This window comes from Narcine bancroftii, chromosome 5, assembly GCF_036971445.1.
Source record: "Narcine bancroftii isolate sNarBan1 chromosome 5, sNarBan1.hap1, whole genome shotgun sequence".
Taxonomy (NCBI): domain Eukaryota; kingdom Metazoa; phylum Chordata; class Chondrichthyes; order Torpediniformes; family Narcinidae; genus Narcine; species Narcine bancroftii.
In genome coordinates, this window is record NC_091473.1 from 194,092,970 (window position 1) to 194,112,998 (window position 20,029).

At 45.5% G+C, this 20,029-nt stretch overlaps 1 protein-coding gene across 1 annotated transcript in view; it reads right to left on the reverse strand.

Moving 5' to 3' along the window:
* The window catches only part of adar (adenosine deaminase RNA specific), a 67,758-nt gene that overhangs the window by 43,309 nt on the left and 4,420 nt on the right, over positions 1–20,029 (reverse strand). The window contains exons 2-6 of the mRNA XM_069940541.1: positions 14,417–16,001; positions 11,234–11,411; positions 7,135–7,301; positions 4,522–4,657; positions 1,450–1,655 (exon numbers count right to left, since the gene is read on the reverse strand). Coding sequence (XP_069796642.1) covers positions 1,450–1,655; positions 4,522–4,657; positions 7,135–7,301; positions 11,234–11,411; positions 14,417–15,921 — 2,192 coding nt within the window. The 5' untranslated portion in view covers positions 15,922–16,001. The remainder of the gene's footprint in view (positions 1–1,449; positions 1,656–4,521; positions 4,658–7,134; positions 7,302–11,233; positions 11,412–14,416; positions 16,002–20,029) is intronic.

Below are 20,029 nucleotides of genomic sequence, written 5' to 3' on the forward strand. Positions count from 1 at the left end.
TAAAATCACAAAAAGCAACATACCAAAAAATCCAGATATCTTTCTTCTAAGTAATATAAGAAGTAAGGAATTAGGCCTCAAACTGGATGAAGCGCAAAAAAAGATTTATTATGATAGCCTTAGCTATTGCAAAAAAATGTATAATGTCAACTTGGAAATCAGAAGAGAGCCTGAGAGTTCAGCAATGTACATAGAAATTAATAAATGTATTCTATTGGAAAAATTAACATATAATTTAAAAAATAAAGTCACATTATTTGAACAAATTTGGGAACCGTACATGGAACACAACAGAGAGGGCCTACTGTGGACCTCCACCCCGTAAAATGATAGAATGAGAAGAAGACGAAATGAACTGACCCAGTGTGTAAAAATAGATGACATAATTTTCTTGTTTATTTTCATTGTGTGATGACATTGTTTAATGGGTTTATTGTATTGTATATGTTGAACGTTTAATGGGTTTGGAGCGGGTGGGAAGGAGGGAGGGAAGGGAAGGATAAAAAGGGGAGAAAATGACTGTGTATATTCAAGAGAGAAATGTTTGTGTGTATTTTGATTAATATGGTTCATAGTGTGAAAAATAAAAATTAAAAAAAAAACAAAACTGAAATCTCTTCAAGGGATCCCCACCTACGAAGTCCTCCTAAGCCCCTCTGAGGGCAGTTCTATGGGATTCTCTCTCGCTACTCCCCATCTGGAACTCCTGCTGCCTTAATGTTATATAAACTACATTGTTTGACCTGCTGTGATTCTCCAGCATTGTGTTTTCCCTTCAATGTTAGGTTTGGATTTTTTTCCAGAGAAGAATGAGGGGAGATTTGATAGAAGCATTTAAAATTGAGGGGGAATAGACAGAGTAAATGAACTTCGGTTTTTTTTCCACTGAGGGTAGGTTAAATACAAATGAGAGGCCATGGGTTAAGGGGAAAAGTTTAGGAGGAACTTCTTCACACGGAGAGTGGTGGGAGTGTGGAACGAGCTGCCAGCTGAAGTGGTGAATGTGGACTCCATTTCAGAATTTGGACAGGTCCTTGGATGGGAGGGGTATGGAGGGCTACGGACTGGGTGCAGGGCAGTGGGCCTCAGCTGAAAAATAGCTTGGCACAGACTAAAAGGGCCTGCTTCTGTGCTGAATGGACTCGCAGTGTCCATGTCGCAGTAAAGATGCGTTATGTAACCGTTGTTCCTGGCCTGAGCCCTTCTTCAAAGTACTTGCCGAGTTCCTCCAGCTTTCTGTGTTTTTACTGCAATCACAGCGTCTACAGACTTCCGAATTTCAGCTCATTCCACCACCCTCTGACGGAGCAAGGTTAGTAAAAGAAGAAAACAGAACAGAGGAAGAGGAAGGCAGCCACGTGACATGAAGACAATGAGAAGAGGAGGAGAGACGGAAGACAAGGCAATTTGACTGGCGTCAGGGAGAAGGGTTGGAAAGGACACACCAACCTGGGGTCATGTGGTGGGCCCGACTGATCAATCATCTTGAGCTCCGCCGCAAATCCCTTTGAGCGTGCGTACTCCAAAAGGCCACCAATGGGGTTCTTGTTCAGGTAGGCGATCAGGTCGCCCAAGCCTGCTGCCAGGGCAGCGTCCAAATCCACTGACGGAACAGGCTCTTGAGCGACAGAGTTCTCCACACTATCGTCGGAGGGCTGAGAGAAAAGGAGAGATTTGGTTACCAGTGAAGGAGGCTCAGCAGTACAGTGACCCCGACAGCCTGGTTGGCAGCTCGAGGTCATGGCCATTGTCAGCAGGACCTGGTGCTACTTACTACATCTGCAATAAAGTATTCCAGTCCCAGGTTCAGTATCATAGCACATTACAGCACAGCACAGGCCCTTTAGCCCATGATATTGTGCCGACCTACAGAAACCTAAATAATCAAAACCTTTCCTACTACACACCCATAACCCTCTATTTTTCTTGCAGCCATATGTCTGTCTAAGGGTCTTTTAAATGTTTCTAGTGTACCAGCCTCCACCACTACCGTCCAGCATCTTCCACAATACCCACAGAGCATTTTAGGACACCTTAGGGCAGGGCTATTGGTATAGCAGTTACACTGTTACAGACCCCGTGATTGGGACCGGGGTTCAAATCCCACACCTGTCACTGAGGAGTTTGCACGATCTCACCCATGTCTGCGTTGGATTCCCCGGGGCTCCGGTTTCCTCCCACCGTTCAAAATGTACCCGGGGTGGGTGGGGGGGCTAAAGGAGCCTGTTTACCAAGCTGCATCTAAACTTTTTTAACATTTAGAAGGGACTCCAAAGGCAGTATAAAATCCCCATTAGCTGGAATTCAAGCAACCGGCTTCTGGCAACTTTGCGCACCTTGTAAAGTATCAGTGGGTGGGATGAATAGAGCCTCATCAGCTGTACTCACCACATCCTCCTCCCTCTCCCTATCAGATTAGAAGAGCTGATCCTACCAGTGCACGTTACCTTGGAAGGGAACTGAAGAGCATTCCCCAAGAGGAGGAGAACAGCTGTCTTTGCCGCGAACATCTTGGCCAGCTTCTTGCTGTTCGCAGTAGCAGCCGGAAAGGTCTCATTCCCCAATTTAACCATGATGGTGAACTCCTTTGGAGTTCTGAAACCGTGCACATAACGAGTCAATGAGGGACGATTAAAACAGTAGGTTTCAAACCTTTTTCTTTCCACTCAAATCCCACCTTAAGTAATCCCTTACTCATCATCTAAGGCATAGGGATTACTTATGGTAGAATGTGAGTTTAGGGGGCCAGTTTAAAAACCATTGGTGTATGTGAACATTTGTGTGCATTAGTTTTTCAGTTTAAAGAAAATAGGAGCAGAATGATATGTACTAAGTCGTTTTTGATGCTCCATAAATACGCTTTGGAAAAAAAAAGCAATGCGTTTTGGACTGTTAACCAGGGAAGGACACATGCAGTGATGGCTGTTGAACAAAAGGGGATCCTTGAAAGTGGCAACACAGGGAGGCAAGGAGGTGAAGGCAACGAATAACACACTTGCCTTCATTGGTTAGGGCACGGAGTAAAGAAATTGGGGGTGTCACGTTAGTTTTGCAAAACATTACTTCGGCCCCCACTCGTGGCAACGTGAGCAGTGCTGGTTACCAAACTGGACGGCCAGATTAGTGCCACGCTGTTACAGCGCCATTCGAATCTGGCGCTGTCTGTAAGGAGTGTGTACGCTCTCCTCGTATCTGCACGGGTTTCCTCCGGGTGCTCCGGTTTCCTCCCACCCTTCAAAATTAAAAATGTACCAGGGTTGTAGGTCAATTCTGTGTGACACGGATTCATGGGCGGAAAGGACCTGTTCCCATGCTATATAGCTACATTTTAAAAACTAAATTTAAAAAAATCTACAGGAAAGACGTGATTAACCAAGGCATTTCACTAAGATACTGTCAGTACAAGAAAGCTCGAATGTATCAGGCTGAGAAGTGACATGACATAGGCACAGAGAAAGAGTGGACAGCCAGAATCGGTTTCCCATGGTAAGGCACATCAAAAATATAAGTTCTAGGTATAGGTTTAAGGTGAGAGGGAGGAGGGTTAGAGGAGATCTGAGGAGTACATTTTCCCCCACACAAAGAGCAGTTGGTATCTGGAATGAACCATCAGAGAAGGTGGTGGGGGCAGGAATAGGAATTCCGTTTGGGCATTAACATCGACCTCCGGTTTCCCTCTCTCCCACTCTACCCTTTCTCCCTATCTCCTTTCCACCAGCTCTCCACCCCCTTTCTTCTCCCCCCTCTCCTTGTTTGCTGGTGTGCCCTCCTTCCCTTATCCACTTCTTGCTTGTGGGACTGTGCTCCTCCCCCCTCCCCCCCACCACTTTGTTCAGGCGCCTGCTTACCTATGGCACACACCTTGATGGAGGGCTCAGGCCTGAAACGTTGGTTATGTATCGTTGCGATGTAAAGTGCACGGTTTGACCTGCTGAGTTTCTCCAGCATTTTGTTTTAACCTCTTTATAAAAAATGTTAAATTTAGACACACTGCACGGTAACAGGCCCTTTTGGCCCAAGAACCTGTGTCACTAATTGACCTATAACCCCCAGTATGTTTTGAACATTGGGAGGAAACTGGAGCACCCAGAGGAAACCCACATGGGGAGAGTGGGAGGGGGAAACATACAAACTCCTTACAGACAGCGCTGGATTCGAACCCCAGTCCCAGTCACTGCAACGGGTTTGCGCTAACCGCGCCACCCTTAACTGGCATCTGCCCAGGTACTTGAATGAGCAGGGCCTTGATGGATAGGGAGCTAATGCAGGCATGGGGCTAGTATAGACAGGTATAGAAGCGTGGGCAGGAGGGCCTGATTCTCTGCTGCACCAATCTGTGACAGATGCACACATAAATAGATGGAAAAGGTCTGACAAGCATTACTTGATGCTTCTGGCAACTTTGCGCACCTTGTAAAGTATCAGTGGGTGGGATGAATAGAGCCTCATCAGCTGTACTCACCACATCCTCCTCCCTCTCCCCATCAGATTAGAAGAGCTGATCCTACCAGTGCACGTTACCTTGGAAGGGAACTGAAGAGCATTCCCCAAGAGGAGGAGAACAGCTGTCTTTGCCGCGAACATCTTGGCCAGCTTCTTGCTGTTCGCAGTAGCAGCCGGAAAGGTCTCATTCCCCAATTTAACCATGATGGTGAATCTATGGAGCAAAGTGTAGAACAAGCGTCAAGCAGAGCAGACTGAAACGGTTGTCAGGACTTCAGTGAAAAGACAAACTGAAAATGCGTGGTTTAGGCACGGACTCATGGGCCGCAATGTATGTCTAAATAAAATAAATGCTGGATACGAACACATGGGCAGCCTTAATGGTGGGGAGACAAACATTCTATCTTGAAACACTAATTACACTGGTCGACAAATTTTGTTAAAAGTTTGCTTTCTGAGAAATAATCGGTCATTATGATAGACAACGTCAAGCTGAACACAGAGATAATTTCAGATTTGCTGTATCACGTAGGAAGTTGGAGAAACATTACATTAACATTGAATTTAGTATGTTTAATCGCATAATGATGCTCTCAGGTTGACTGCACACGTTGCACAACAACAACCAGGGTTTGTCCTGGTCACCAATTTTACAACCTAAGTAGAGCTCATAGGCTTTCTAATAAGTGCAGTCATGCTGCGTCTTTGAGCCTTAAGCGTAGACTCGCCACAAATGTAACTGAATGTATCGCAGCTGTTGCGACATTGACAAGACATTTCTGCTGTATTGAATCTTCCTGAATACAATAAAGGCTTTTGTTAAGTAGTACACTCATTATTCTATTGCCTGAAGAACATGTCCATCAACGTGCATTCAATCTATAATCAATGTAATGCACAGCATCTGTACATGTGAGCTGCTTTTATAGGCTATCTGCATCTATCCCGACCAAAACCACTTGCTTTGTGGGCAATATAGTAGATTTAAAATATGGCGGCGCCACAAAAATAGGTTATATCTAAAAAGTGGAATGTGATAAGAACGTTTTAAGGTGCTTTTTGTATCAGCAGCCCCAAATCCATGAAATACACCCTAAAGTGGATAAAATCTTATCCACCTTCCAAAATTAAAAGTAGCCCTTCAACCCCTCAAGATTTCACATGCCGTCCACATCACCTGGAAGGTCAGAAGTTCACAAACCAGGGCCACACGCAACATTAATTAACTTGCTAACTCCTCACTGAAGGTTTGGTGCCCTGGTCCCGAGCCTGTTGGAGATGCATGCCTCTTGTTAAAACATGCTAAAGCTTCAGCTGTGATATAGAAGAGGTGGAGGTGCAGTGCTGAAGGAGAGCTTTACTTTCAAGTTGCCCGTCCTCCCTCAAGCCACTCCTCATTGAGGGGACAGCAAGAGTTATGAACTGAAAATCCCAGGGTGTCAACATCTCTGAAGATCTGTCTTTGGAATCATGAAGAAGACTTGCTACAATTTGTGAGGAGTTTGAGAAGATTTGGTACGTCGCCAAAGACTTCTGCATATTTCTACAGGTCAGCATTCTGACTGGATGCATCACTGTCTGGTGGCAATGCACAAGACAGGAAAGGGCTACGGAGTTGTGAACTCGGCCAGCACCATCATAATGAAGAAAAATCTCCAAACTCCTGTCCGACAGGTCAGAAACACTCTTGAGCAAGCAGATGTGGATATGTCAATGACTACAGTCCACAGAACTGAAATACGGAGGCAACTCTGTAAGATCCAAACCACTAGTTCGCCACAGAAACAGTGTGGCCAGATGACAGTTTGCCAAGAAGTATTTAAAAGAGCCTGCAGAATTCTGGAAAAAGGCCTTGTGTTCAGACGAGACCAAGATAAACCTGTATCAGAGTGATGGCCAGAGCAAAATGTGGAGGCGGAATGGAACTGCCCAAGATCCAAAGCAGACCGTGTTTGCCATGGTTTGCAACTTGCAGCATAGCCTCTGTATTTCTGTTCATGAAATCTTCTGCGGACAGTCGTCATTGAGACAGCGTTTCTGATCTGTCGGACATACATTCGGGGATTTTTCTTCATTAATGATGAGAATCGTTCCGTCATCAGCAGTGGAGTCTTCCTCGAAATACGAGTCCCTTTACGATTACTGAGCTCACCAGTCCCCTCTTTCTTCTCAATGATGTTCCAAACTGTTGATTTTGGTCATCCTACAGTTTGGGCTGTTTTATTCTGGTTTATCAGCCTCATAAATGGCTTCTTTAACTTCCAATGGAACTCTGGTCCTCATGTTGAAAAACGGAAACTACAGACTCCAAAGGTGATCAAAAACTTAGAAGCCAGCTCAGTTCTCTTATACCTGCACCAACAAAACAATTAAACATATCTGAGTACTCATTATCCCAAACATTATGGCGCCCTGAAATGAGGGGACTATGTATAAAAGTGCTGCAATTTCTACATGTATACAAAGAACCTTGATTAAATGGAATGTGCACTTTAATTGCATGTGAATTATTTGATTACAAATGCAATTCTGCAGAGCACTGGGGCAAATAAAGGAAAAAATGTGCCTTTGTCCCAAACATTAGGGAGGGTTCTGTATATTACCACTGGACATGGGACTGGTTCTGTTTTCTAACAAAACCCCCCTCAATTTAATCAGTATTAAGAAGACATCACTACTGATTCCACGCACCTGGGGTCATGAGGAGGACCACTCTGCGAAACGAGCTGGAATTCACAGGCATTGCCGGACTTCTGTGAGTACTCCATTAACATGCAGACGGGGTTCTTTCCTGCAGGCAACAAGGGTTGAGACGCAGTGCATGGTTCGTTCTTCAATTCTCTGGGAGCAGCTGGGAACTGAATAGGATTGAAAGGAAAAATATATTTTGTAGAAATAACAGTCCCTAAATGGAACAATAATTATAGCACAGAACCAGATTAAAATCTGATTTATAGTTTTCAGGTATCTCAGCCAATTACTCCAACAAAACAAGGATCTAATTAAGGTGCAAGCCTTTTCAGACCTGGTAAACCCTTTGCCAAGATCAATCTCAGCATGGAGACCAGCTGTTGGGTTATCTTTCTTTGGCTTGGCTTCGCGGACGAAGATTTATGGAGGGGGTAAATGTCCACGTCAGCTGCAGGCTCGTTTGTGGCTGACAAGTCCGATGCGGGACAGGCAGACACGGTTGCAGCGGTTGCAGGGGAAAATTGGTTGGTTGGGGTTGGGTGTTGGGTTTTTCCTCCTTTGCCTTTTGTCAGTGAGGTGGGCTCTGCGGTCTTCTTCAAAGGAGGTTGCTGCCCGCCGAACTGTGAGGCGCCAAGATGCACGGTTTGAGGCGATATCAGCCCACTGGCGGTGGCCAATGTGGTTACCGACTCATGCTCCATCCAGCAAGTCATTACCCCAGGGCAGTTGAAGCAGGTTGAATGTCCCATAATTGTCAGGTTAGAATCATAAAACATTGCATTACAGAAACAGGTCCTTGTAGTCTGTGTCGAAGTATTATTCTGCCTAGTCTCATTGACCTGCACCCCATCCATATCCCACCATACTCCTCCTATCCATGTACCTGTCCAAATACTTAAATGTTAAAATTCAGCCCACAATCACACTTCAGCTGGCTGCTCGTTCCACACTCCCACTACTCTCTGTGTGAAGAAATTTCCCCTAAACTTCTCCTCTTTCACCCATGTCCTCCATTTTGTATTTCATCTACCCTCAATGGAAAAAGCCTGTCTATATTTATTTACTTTTTTAACATAACATATAACATAACAATTACAGCACGGAAACAGGCCATTAGGCCCTTCTAGTCCGCACTGAACCAAACACCCCTCTCTAGTCCCACCTCCCTGCACAATGCCCATAACCCTCCATCTTCTTCTCATCCATATACCTGTCCAACCTTTTCTTAAATAATACAATTGACTCCGCCGCCACTATTTCTCCCGGAAGCTCATTCCACACGTCTACCACTCTCTGAGTAAAGAAGTTCCCCCTCATGTTACCTCTAAACCTCTGCCCCTTAATTCTTAACTCATGTCCTCTTGTTTTAATCTTTCCTCCTCTTAACGGAAATAGTCTATCCACATCCACTCTGTCTATCCCTTTCATAATCTTAAATACTTCTATCAAATCCCCTCTCAACCTTCTACGCTCCAAAGAATAAAGACCTAATCTGTCCAATCTCTCCCTATACTCTAGATGCTTAAACCCAGGTAACATTCTGGTAAACCTTCTCTGCACTCTCTCCACTCTGTTTATATCCTTCCTATAATTAGGCGACCAGAACTGCACACAGAACTTCAAATTAGGCCGCACCAACGTCTTATACAATCTCAACATCACCTCCCAACTCCTATATTCCATGCAATGATTGATAAAGGCCAGCATACTAAAAGCCTTCTTCACCACCCTATTCATGTGAGTTTCTACCTTCAGGGAACGATGTACCGTTACTCCTAAATCTTTCTGCTCCTCTGTATTCCTCAATGCTCTCCCATTTACCACGTATGTCCTATTCTGATTCTTCTTACCAAAATGAAGCACCTCACACTTATCAGCATTAAATTCCATCTGCCATTTTTCAGCCCACTTTTCTAAGCAGCCCAAATCCCTCTGCAATCCTTGAAAACCTTCTTCATTATCCACTATTCCACCTATTTTAGTATCGTCTGCATATTTACTAATCCAATTCACCACCCCATCATCTAGATCATTAATGTATATAACGAACAACAATGGGCCCAATACAGATCCTTGAGGCACACCACTGGTCACCGGCCTCCAACCTGACAGACAATTATCCACTACCACTCTCTGGCCTCTCCCTTTCAGCCAATGTTCAATCCATTTGACTATCTTAAAATGTATACCTAAAGACTGCACCTTCCTAACTAACCTTCCATGTGGTACCTTATCGAAGGCCTTACTGAAGTCCATATAGACAACATCCACTGCGCTACCCTCATTCACATTCCTAGTCACCTCTTCAAAAAAATTCAATCAGATTGGTCAAACATGACCTTCCTCCCACAAATCCATGTTGAGTGCTCCTGATCAGACCCTGTCTATCCAGATGTTTATAAGTACTATCTCTAAGAATTTTCTCCATTAATTTACCTACCACAGACGTCAAACTTACAGGCCGATAGTTGCCAGGCTTCCTCCTTGAACCCTTTTTAAATAACGGAACCACATGCACAATGCGCCAATCCTCCGGCACTATCCCCATATCTAATGACATTTGGAAAATTACCGCCAGAGCCTCTGCTATTTCCTCCTTCACTTCTCTCAATGTCCTGGGGAAGATCCCGTCTGGTCCCGGAGACTTATCCACCTTTATATTCTTCAAAAGCCTTAAAACTACACCTTTTGTAATCTCTATATTCCCCATATTTACCCAATTTGCTTTTTTTATCTCACATCTCCCAATATCCTTCTCCTTAGTGAATACCGAAGAAAAGAAACTGTTCAATATCTCCCCCATTTCTCTAGGCTCCACACACAGTTTTCCGCTCTGATTTTCTAAGGGACCAATTTTGTCTCTAGCTTTCCTCTTACCATTAATATATTTGTAGAACTCTTTTGGATTAGTTTTCACCCTGCTTGCCATAGTTTCCTCGTACCTTCTTTTAGCTTTCCTAATTCCTCTCTTAAGATTCCTCTTACATTCAATGTATCTTTCAAACATCTCCTTAACTCCATGCTTCTTATATCTAATGTACGCCTCCCTTTTTCTTCAAACCAAGTTTCCAATATTCCTTGAAAACCTTTGATACCCCTCATAATTTTAATACCTTTTTTCAAATCTCCCTTCATTCTTCTATACTCCAGGGAATAAGGGACTAACCTGTTTAACCTTTCCCTGTAACTCAGTTCCTGAGGTCCAGTGAACATGCTAGTGAATCTCTGCACTTTCAATCTTATCGATATCATTCCTGTAGTTATGTGATCGAAACTGCACACATTCTCCAGATTTGGCCTCACCAATGTCTTATACAACTTTAACTTAACATCTGAACCTTCCTGACTAATTTAGTTTTAACATTATACTAAGAATTAACATAAATCTGGTCCAGTCTAAAAAATTATGAGGTGTACTGACAGAGTAAATGAAAGCAGGCTTTTTCCTCTGAAGGTGGGTGAGTTACAAACCAGAGGACAAGGGTTGAGTGAAAGGGAAAGGGTTTTGGGGGAACTTCACACACAGAGAGGGGTGGGAGTGTGGAGCGGCCAGCTGAAGTAGCGAATGCGGACTTGATTTTAACATTTAAGAAGAATTCAGACAGGTACATGGATAGGAAAGGTATGAAGGGCTATGGACTGGGTGCAGGTCAGTGGGACTAGACAGAGGCTAGAACGGCTGAAATGTTCCATAGTTCTATTTGCAAATGTAAAGCACCACTGAAACTTGATAGACTAGCTAGATTTCCCTGCCACTACTTGTTCGTTCCTCACTGTTCAGAAGTTGCCAGTACAATGAAAGGTCATTTGTGGAAGATTCTAGTTTCACTTTCTCTCGTCTCTTTGGACTGCAGATGATGGCTGCAAATCCACCTCGATGGGCAAGTAGAGGAAATCACAAAGAGGAACTAGCTGAAAATAGCCGCAGAATCTTCTCCACTGCCACCTATACAAAGATAATTCCCATCTGCTTGGCGTGCGAAGGCAAAACCCTCAAGAAACACTCGTTGCAGGGAGTGTCAGAGACGGTTTTTATTTAAAAAAAACTTTCCAAGCCAGTGTCAAGGTGAACCACGGGGCTCCGGGATATCACACCAACCTCCAGGGCTGTTATAGGTTCTTGTGGTGAGCAAGGAGGAATTTCTATGTCTTCACCCAACATCTCCTTCAGCAGGACTTTTAGAGCGTTGGTGGCTGCATCTTTCTTTGCAGTCTTCTTGCTGTTGGCTTCAGCCGGGGGGAACTTCCTGCCGTCTATGGAGGCCTGCATTCTGAATCTGCAGTGTCAACAACAAAGAGGAGATGGTTAGCAAGATGAAGCATTGCCACAGGGGCAATGAACTGCTGGCACGACAACATGGATGGGATAGCAACGCACATCATTCACGTTGTAAGAGGACCCATAATCGAGTGGCAGCTGGGCTTACAGGTTTGGGTCTGTTTGTAACTGACAAGAGGCAGAGACACAAGGCCCCTTCCAACAAAACAGCACGCATGCACCATTTTAATAAAACCAAAGCATGAGTAGCCTGGCACACGGTGTCAGTGTCTGCAAAGGATTTCCTCATCAGTTTCTGATGGAACATCTTACAATCTTAAAGAAAAAAGTGGACCTACTGAGAGCTCAACGCTTCCCTGTGGGGTTCGACGGCCCAGTCCGACTGCTGTCAGCTCCGAACATTTGTGTCATATTTTAAGTCTACTTCAAGCAGACAAAACCAGGAAGTGGAGAATGTCATTGAAAATTCATTTTCTGCATTCGTCCTTGGACTTCATCCCTGCTGACCTTGGTCTGTCAGTGACAGTTTCACCAGGAAATTCGACCCTGGAACAGGGCAACTGGAATCCATCAGTGCTGGCCGACTATTGTTGGACACTGACCTGAGTGGCATCAGATGCTGAGTACAAACGAAAATCAGCAGCCAAACATTTTTAGGTCAGTTAGCACTGGCAGTTCAATGTTTTGGACTTTTGTTGCTTCAGAGATGAATGAAAGGGAGAGGAGTGGCATTGCTCATCAGGGAAAATATCACAGCTGTGCTCAGGCAAGAGAGACCAGAGGGCTCGTCTACTGAGGCTATATGGGTGGAGCTCAGGAATGGGAAAGGTATGACCACACCCATGGGTGTAGACCACCCAATAGTCAACGAGAATTGGAGGAGCAAATCTGTAGCAAGGGGATTTTAACTTCAATACTGACTGGGACTCCCAGACTGTAAAAGGGCTGGATAGCTTGGAGTTTGTCAAATATGTTCAGGAAAGTTTTCTATATCAATATACAGAGGTACCAACTAGAGAGAATGTAAAACTATATCTCCTATTCGGGAATGAGACAGGACAGGTGACAGAAGTATGTGTCGGGAACATTTTGGGTTCAGTGATCAGAATGTCATTTGTTGCAAGTTAATTATGGAGAAGGATAGGTCTGGGTTGAGATTCTACATTGGAGAATGGGCAGTTTTGAAGAAACAAGAAAGGATCTAGAATGTATGCATTGGGATTTGTTTTCAGGCAAGGATGTGTTCAGTAAGTGGAGGACCTTCAAAGGGTGAAATTTTGAGAATTTATATGTTCCTGTCAGGATTAAAGGCAAAGTTAGCAGGCATAAGGATCCTTGGTTTTTGAGGGATATTGGGGATCTAGTTCAGAAAAAGAGAGAGACATGGAGCAAATGAGGTACTTGAGGAGTATACAAAATGAAAGAAAAACCTCAAGAAATAAATCGGGAGGGTGAAAGAAGACGTGAGGTTCCTTTGGCAGACAATGTGAAGGAAAATCCTCAGTGTTTCTACAGGTATATTAAGAGCAAAAGAATAGTACAGGACAAAATTGGTCCCCTTGAAGATCAGAGTGGTCGGCTTTGTATAGAGCAGAAAGAGGTGGGAGAGATTTTGTGTTTTTTTTTGCATTAGTATTCACTTAGTAAATTGTCATAGAGTCGAGGGAAGTAAGGAAAACAAGCAGCGAGATCATGAAGCCTATACAGATTAGAGGAGGTGCTTGCTGTCTTAAAGCAGATACTGTAAGGGAGAATAAATCCTCAGGGTCTGACAAGATGTTCCCTTTGGCCTTGAGGGAGGCTAGGGTAGAAATTGCAGGGGCTCTGGCAGTAATATTTAAAATGTCCTGAGCTATGGGCGTGGTGCCTGAGGATTGAAGGGTAGCTTAAACTGTACTGTTGTTTAAAAATGGCTCCAAAAGTAACCCTAGCAATTATAGGCCAGTGAGCCTGACATCAGGAGGTAAATTAATGGAAGGTGTTCTAAGTGATCGGATATACAAGCATTTGGAAAGACAAGGACTGATTAGGGATAGTCAACATGGCGCATGGTAGGTCATGTTTAACCAATCTTATCGAGTTTTTCGAGGAGGTTACCAGGAAAGACTGTGGATGTTGTCTTCATGGACTTTAGTAAGGCCTTCCTTTCACAAGGTCCCACATGGGAGGTTAGTCAGGAAGGTTCAGATGCTCAGTATTCATGATGAAGGAGTGAACTGGATTCGACCATGGCTGGATGGGAGAAGCCAGAGAGTGGTGGTGGATGATTGCTTCTCAGACTGGAGGCCTGTGACTCAAGGGTCAGTACTCAGACCATTCTTGTTTGTCATCCCATATCAGTGATCTGGATGATAATGTGGTAAATTGGATCAGCAAATTTGCAATGACAAAGATTGGAGGCGTCATGGACAGCAAAAAAGGTTTTCAATGCTTGCAGAGGGAAAAACAGGCCGAAAAATGACAGATGAAATTTAATGGATACAAGTGCGAGGTGTTGCATTTTGGAAGGGCAAACTAAGAAAGTCTGATGTGACTGGGTTGTCCTGTGTTGTGTCATTGAGAGTACTAGTGTGTGATATTCCTGTTGCAATCCCCTTACTCGTGTTTTAATAAAGATCCTTCCTGTGTTCAGCCTCATTGTTCTTTGAACCCATCGAACTTGGGTCCCTCCCACACAACAGGCCTCTCTAGCCTAACCAACTGAACAAACAGGTTCTGTGTGTGTGTGTGTGTGTGTGTGTGTGTGTGTGTGTGTGTGTGTGTGTGTGTGTGCGCGCGCGCGATTAACAACCTTATGCCAAGTCCGCTTCCAATTCCCACTCCCCAGAATCAACTGTAAGAGAAACAGGCAGAAGCCCACTTTGCCTCCTTAACCTTGTGAAGTTAAGTCCTATCGCTCCTGAGCCCGCCCCCCCCCCCCCCACAATGTAATTAAACTGGTCAAGGGGGGAAAAAAAATCAGACATCACTACAGGTACTCAATAAAAGGAAGTGTTCTCTTACCGAGGGTCATGGGATGGGCCCGACTGAGCGAGAAGGATGAACTCGCACTGCAGTGCCAAGCCTTGCGAGTATTCCATCAGGCCGCTGACTGGATTCTTGGACAGGCATGCACGTAGCCTGTCTGGCTGCGAAATCCCCGGTAGCTGGTCGGCGCTGGGTTTGCCCACCAGCACGCCTTGCGGAAGGCCAACCACCTCGCCAGCTCCACGCGCACGGTTGATGATGTTCAGGTCATCAGGGATGTCGTCGGATGCCCACTGGCAGTTTCCTGCAGTGTTGTCGTAGAAATTTGGCTCAGTATGGTTGACTTTATGAGTCTCTGCTACTTTGTTATCAGGTAGCAACAGCTCAGAAGGGACCAAGAGCTTGGAATCATTTTCTTCCTTCTTGACAGCAACTGGTTGGCCATTCCCAATATTGGTTTCTTCTATGACTGTGACCTCTTCAACTGATTCTTGTGCAACATTGCTTTCACTTGGAATTGGAATGGCACCCATAATTATGGCTGCACCTAATTTATGCACCTTCATCTTCCTCAGGAGAACTTCCTTCTTGTGATCTGAAAGTGTCCAAATGGGAGGGAAGGCAGTCTCTTTGTGCAGATCACCCTGAGTTTCCAACATGTGGAGGGTAGGGTTGACCTGCCGGGCTGACTTTAGACCAATATTCTTGGCGATCTCCAAGGCGGTGGCTTTGCTCTTCTCCAAGAGGAAGTGAAAGATTTTGTCCTTTGGGTTCTCAAAGTCTTCCATGTTGCTCTGCTCCACGACACTGCCTTCCGAGCTGTATTCCTCTTCGGACAGCTGCTTCTCCTTAAATAGGAGGGTGATGGTCCCGGCTTTGGGATCCGACCGCTGGCTCACGGGAGCTGAAATAGCCTCGGGGCCTTCAGCAAGGCACCACCGTGGGGGTAAGTTTGCCTCCTTTTTCACACGTTTCACCTCCAGTAGCCTGTACAGGATGTGATTGACTATTTTCTTCTGAAGGCCAAGTTGCCTGGCTATCTTGTGTGCTGGCAAGGTCTCCCCTGCTTTCAGGTCTCTGAGAATGTGGATAATGTCCTGCCAGCTGTCTCCACCCAGGGAGATGTTGTGGAAATTTGCCAACAGCTGATTTAATTCGCCTAACCTTAAACTCCTGGGACCTTTCTGGGCAGGGGCAGCAGGGGGACGGGGAGGAGCAATCGGCGGCTGGTAAACTCTATCCTGGTTCCAGGTTCTGGGCAGTGGTGGAGAATCACCAGTCGTTGGGGGTCCGTCACGCTGCTTCAGCTGGGACAAGCCCTGGTGTCTGTGTGGCTGTTGAAGAACAAAGGAAGGTGCTTGGGCGACCTGGCCAGTGAGAAAGCAAATCTGCTGGCTTCGGAACTGATCGATCCTCGCTCCTTGCCCCAAGGGAAGACCTGCCGGGCGAATGCAAGTGAACTGTTTGTGGGAATGGTTGGACTGGTGAGAAGTGTTTGCCTTATCTCTTGCTCTTCCGTAGCTGCCACTACCTCTGCTCATACTCTTAATCAAGAGCTGTGGGGTGTGCCTTTGTTGGGTAGAACCAGATTAGCCCAATTTATCAGATCTCTTGCATGCACCTTGAAATGAGAAAATTTTTTAGTTCAAGTCATAAAGGAGACCAATAGGACTGACTAGATCCATAAAACTTTTGTTACAAACACACTGACTAGCACAATGCCAACACTAGGCTTCTTGTTAGATTCCTAGTTCTAAATTGCTTGATTTCATCTGGAATGGTCGATAAATTCAAAAATTTTAAAGTTAGACATACACCTCGGTAGATGGCCCTTCTGCCCACGTGCCCATACTCCCACCCCCAAATACAACCTGCATATGCTTTTAAATGATTGGAGGAAACCCACACAGACACAGGAAGAACACATACACATACAGAGAGCAGCAGATTCGAAATCTCGACAGCATTGCGCTAATCGCGCTGCCCAGTGTTCTGAAATTATCTTCTTCTAAGCCAACATCTTTCTTCCTCAGTCCAAAACATTCTCATCAGTGCTGGGTGAAGCTTTCGAGGGATTTGTGTTAAGCAAGAGTAGGTGTTAAATTATTAGAAAAGGGAGACAGGACACACACTGTCAATGACCTGGGACACTGAGGCTTGCCACAGAATGAGCACTGAAACTCTGAACAAGACTCGAAGAGGGAGTGCCAATACCCAGCCCGACTGCCGTCTGCTCTGCATAGGCTTTAAGCAGCCTCTAAGTGGGGCCGGCGGTGGTTTTATTTAAAAATTCTGCGACCACGGGGATCTATACACCAAGATTGCGGCAGCAGCCACGAGGGGTGGCAGACTCTAGGGAAGCAGAGGACTGGTGCAGGGCACCGGAAAACGGGGAGAACAACCCCTGCTCGAGAAGCAGAGGAGATGACCCACGGGTCAGTGACCACAGTGGCAGGCCAGTGAGGGGTTCTGCGGCCATTGGTGGCTCGAGGCAAGGAACCCATGCAGGCCGCAGGATGACTGTGGTCAAGGGATTCCCACCAGGCTGCAGACTGGCTCAAGACTGACTGAAGGGGTACCAGGTATCAGGTTTGGAGCTCGGGCTATCAATGATCTGGACTGGATTCAGTGTGTGTGCGCAGCACTGCTGAAGGTGAATCCACGGGCACTCCGTGACTCTGACTGTATGAGGCATTTCAGCCAATAGTGAATCTTACGGAAGATAAAAACAAATTCCGTTTAATATTGCACTGTCTTGATTACATGACAATAAATTGAATCTTGAATCCGCTGTTACCATAGTTTTGCGAAAGTAAATTTAAGGATGAGGGGAGACATGATTGAGGTATTTAGGATTATCAAAGGGTTTGACAGGGTGAAATCAGAGCACATGTTCCCAATGATGGGTGAGACTAGGACTAGAGGGCATAGTTTAAGAACCGGTGTGGACTCGAAAGGCCAACGTAGCCTGTTTCCGCTCCGTAAATGGTTATATGACACAATTGGAGAGTTGTACTGCAATCCCACCCTGTAGAGATGAATTACACAAAAGTTATCTACGTGTTCCCTGACAGTGAACTGGATGCACCACACAGCAGAAGTTGACACAACTGCCCCATGTCACATATAGTCACACTGAAGTGTGTATTGTGGAGGGTCATGCGACCTCTCCGCCTGGAACCTAGTTGGAAGTTGCATCACCTGCCGATCAGCCCGCCCATTAGTGTGCACCTGGCCACTGGGCCCTTTAAACCACTTACTGATTACCTGGCTGGACACCCCAGCTTTGAAAGCCTGCCACGTGCAGCAGCCCTTTCTCTTTGCTCCTTGGCCCTGACTGTGAACGCTGCTCCACCCCAGGTGGTGAACTGTGGACATCGCTGGAGGGGTGATTGGTAAGGTGTGCTCGACGCTTAGAGCGGGACTGTAGTAGAGTGTAGGAATACTTTGCATTGAGCCGCACGCTGCTGGAACGGGGAACCGGGAGTTGAAGCCCGTGTACGGTAAGAGTGCGAGTTACTGAATATTACTGCACGTGTATCAGAGAGTAAACAGCCAGTGGTATCAGAGGTTGCTGTATCCGCTGTGTCTGCTTACACTGTTTAGCACCGAGGGTTGTTTTGTGTCTTCCCCATTATTATTGCCCCATGTGTGTAATAGGCCGTGTCTGGACGTTTCTCTATGAAACCAATGAACCTGATTTGATCACACATAACAAAGGCAGAGAGTTTGGCCCCATCAAGACCTTCCCATCCACATCTTTCTTTTCTTCTTTAAAACAACTTAAAATCTACTAAAGCCTTTGAATTAACAGGCATCCATATGTGGCCTGCCATTGACTTCCTTTTAATAGCTAATGCAAGTACAGTACCCCTCCAATTATCCAAAATTGGATTCTCCAAGAGATTTCCGATAAACGAGGATACCTGAAATCCTCGTTTATCTGAAATTTTTTCAGAGCCAAACTGACCGGGGATGTCATCAGCGGACCTCAGGCTCCCAGCAGCAGTGGGGATCCCGGGCAGGAGCGGGATCCTCGGGGGCCTTGGTCGGTGATCGGCAGTGGCCAGCATTTTTTTTTTGGTTGAGAACTGAACTTTATTTTAATGCTTAAAAAACCTTCCCTTGTTTTTGGTTCTTGTTTCAACACTTTCACAAGTGATTTGCTGTTGCTACAGGGCAGTTTTTAAAAAAATGACTGGCTCTCCGATAAAACGTCTATCCGAAATAAGCCCGGTCCCGACCTTTTCAGATATCAGAGTTGTACTGTATTTCAAAATGACCCACAGCATTATGATCTAAGGCTGGCGTTCAGAAGTGAACGAAGATGCAATAACCTGTAACTCAGATGAAGCAGGAAAAGAGAAAGAAGGGAACTTGGAATTGGTGAATCTTATACCCTTTTTACATTGAGACTTCAAACCCCGTATAATCCCCCTTAATACATTTCGCCTACCTGTATAAATGCAACAAAGGTAGATGGAGGGGGGGAGGGGGGTCATTTCAGACCCAGCTTTTATCTGCCAAGTGAGGTAGTATCAGAGACAAAGTGAGTATAAGAGCCGTGTTGCAGCTACATCGCACAAAACGCCGTTGCTGCTATGCTACGCGCCCTGCCTCTTTTGCTCCAGGAAATCAACCCAGCGTTTCTTCTGTGAACAAGCAAGCCAGCTTCGAGACGGGTCGTATCTATGCAGGTGTTTAATGTAAAGAGGGCATTAAACAAGCAGAATCCCTGAAAGTAGCTAGTGCACAATTACATTATAATTAAGAATATGCTTTGAAAATATGCAGTGTTAATCACTTGTCTTCACTGCCCCTCCAGAGAACAAATTAATTAAAGAATTTTGGATGAGGCACTTGAAATACTAATTACAATGTGAAAACCCTAACAGAGCCAGAATCTACAACCCACTGGGATGAATAAAGAATTTTCTAATTTCAGGTGCTGTCTCTATCCTCATGAGCTGTTCCCATTCTTCCCGGCCCATTTTTGACTCCCACACGCACCATCCAACCTCTCACCCATTCTTAATTTGTTACACTTCGACACCCACAGCATGGTAACAGGCCCTTTCAGCCCACGAGCCCAAATGCCCAACTTGACCTACCACCCTGCATATTTTTGCCGAATGGGAGGAAACCAGACTGCCCGGCGGAAACCCACGCAGACGTAGGGAGAACATACAAACTCTTTAAAGGCAGCGCTGGATTCCATCCCCGGGTTACTGGCGCTGTAACAACCACACTAACCATGCCGCCCTGCAAAATTAATGCCTCGCATCTTCCTTGCCTCCTCTGCTTCCATCTTCTTTCGTCACCAACAAGATGTCCCCCCCCTCTTCCTCTTCGGTTCCACCTGCTCCCATCTATCCTTCACCTCTCCTCTCTGAACTGCCAAGCAGATTACCGTATCACACAGACATAGAGTACACCCAATTGACCACCAACCCGCGTACATTTTGAAAGGTGGGAGGAAACTGGAGCACCTGGAGGAAACCTGCGAAGACTATGGGGTAAACATACAGAGTCCTTACAGGCTGTGCCAGATTCCAAACTGGGTCACTGGTACTGAAACAGCAATTGCGCTCACCTGCTATGCCTATACCGTCGATGCCAGATTCCAACACTGAAAGCCTTTATCTCCAC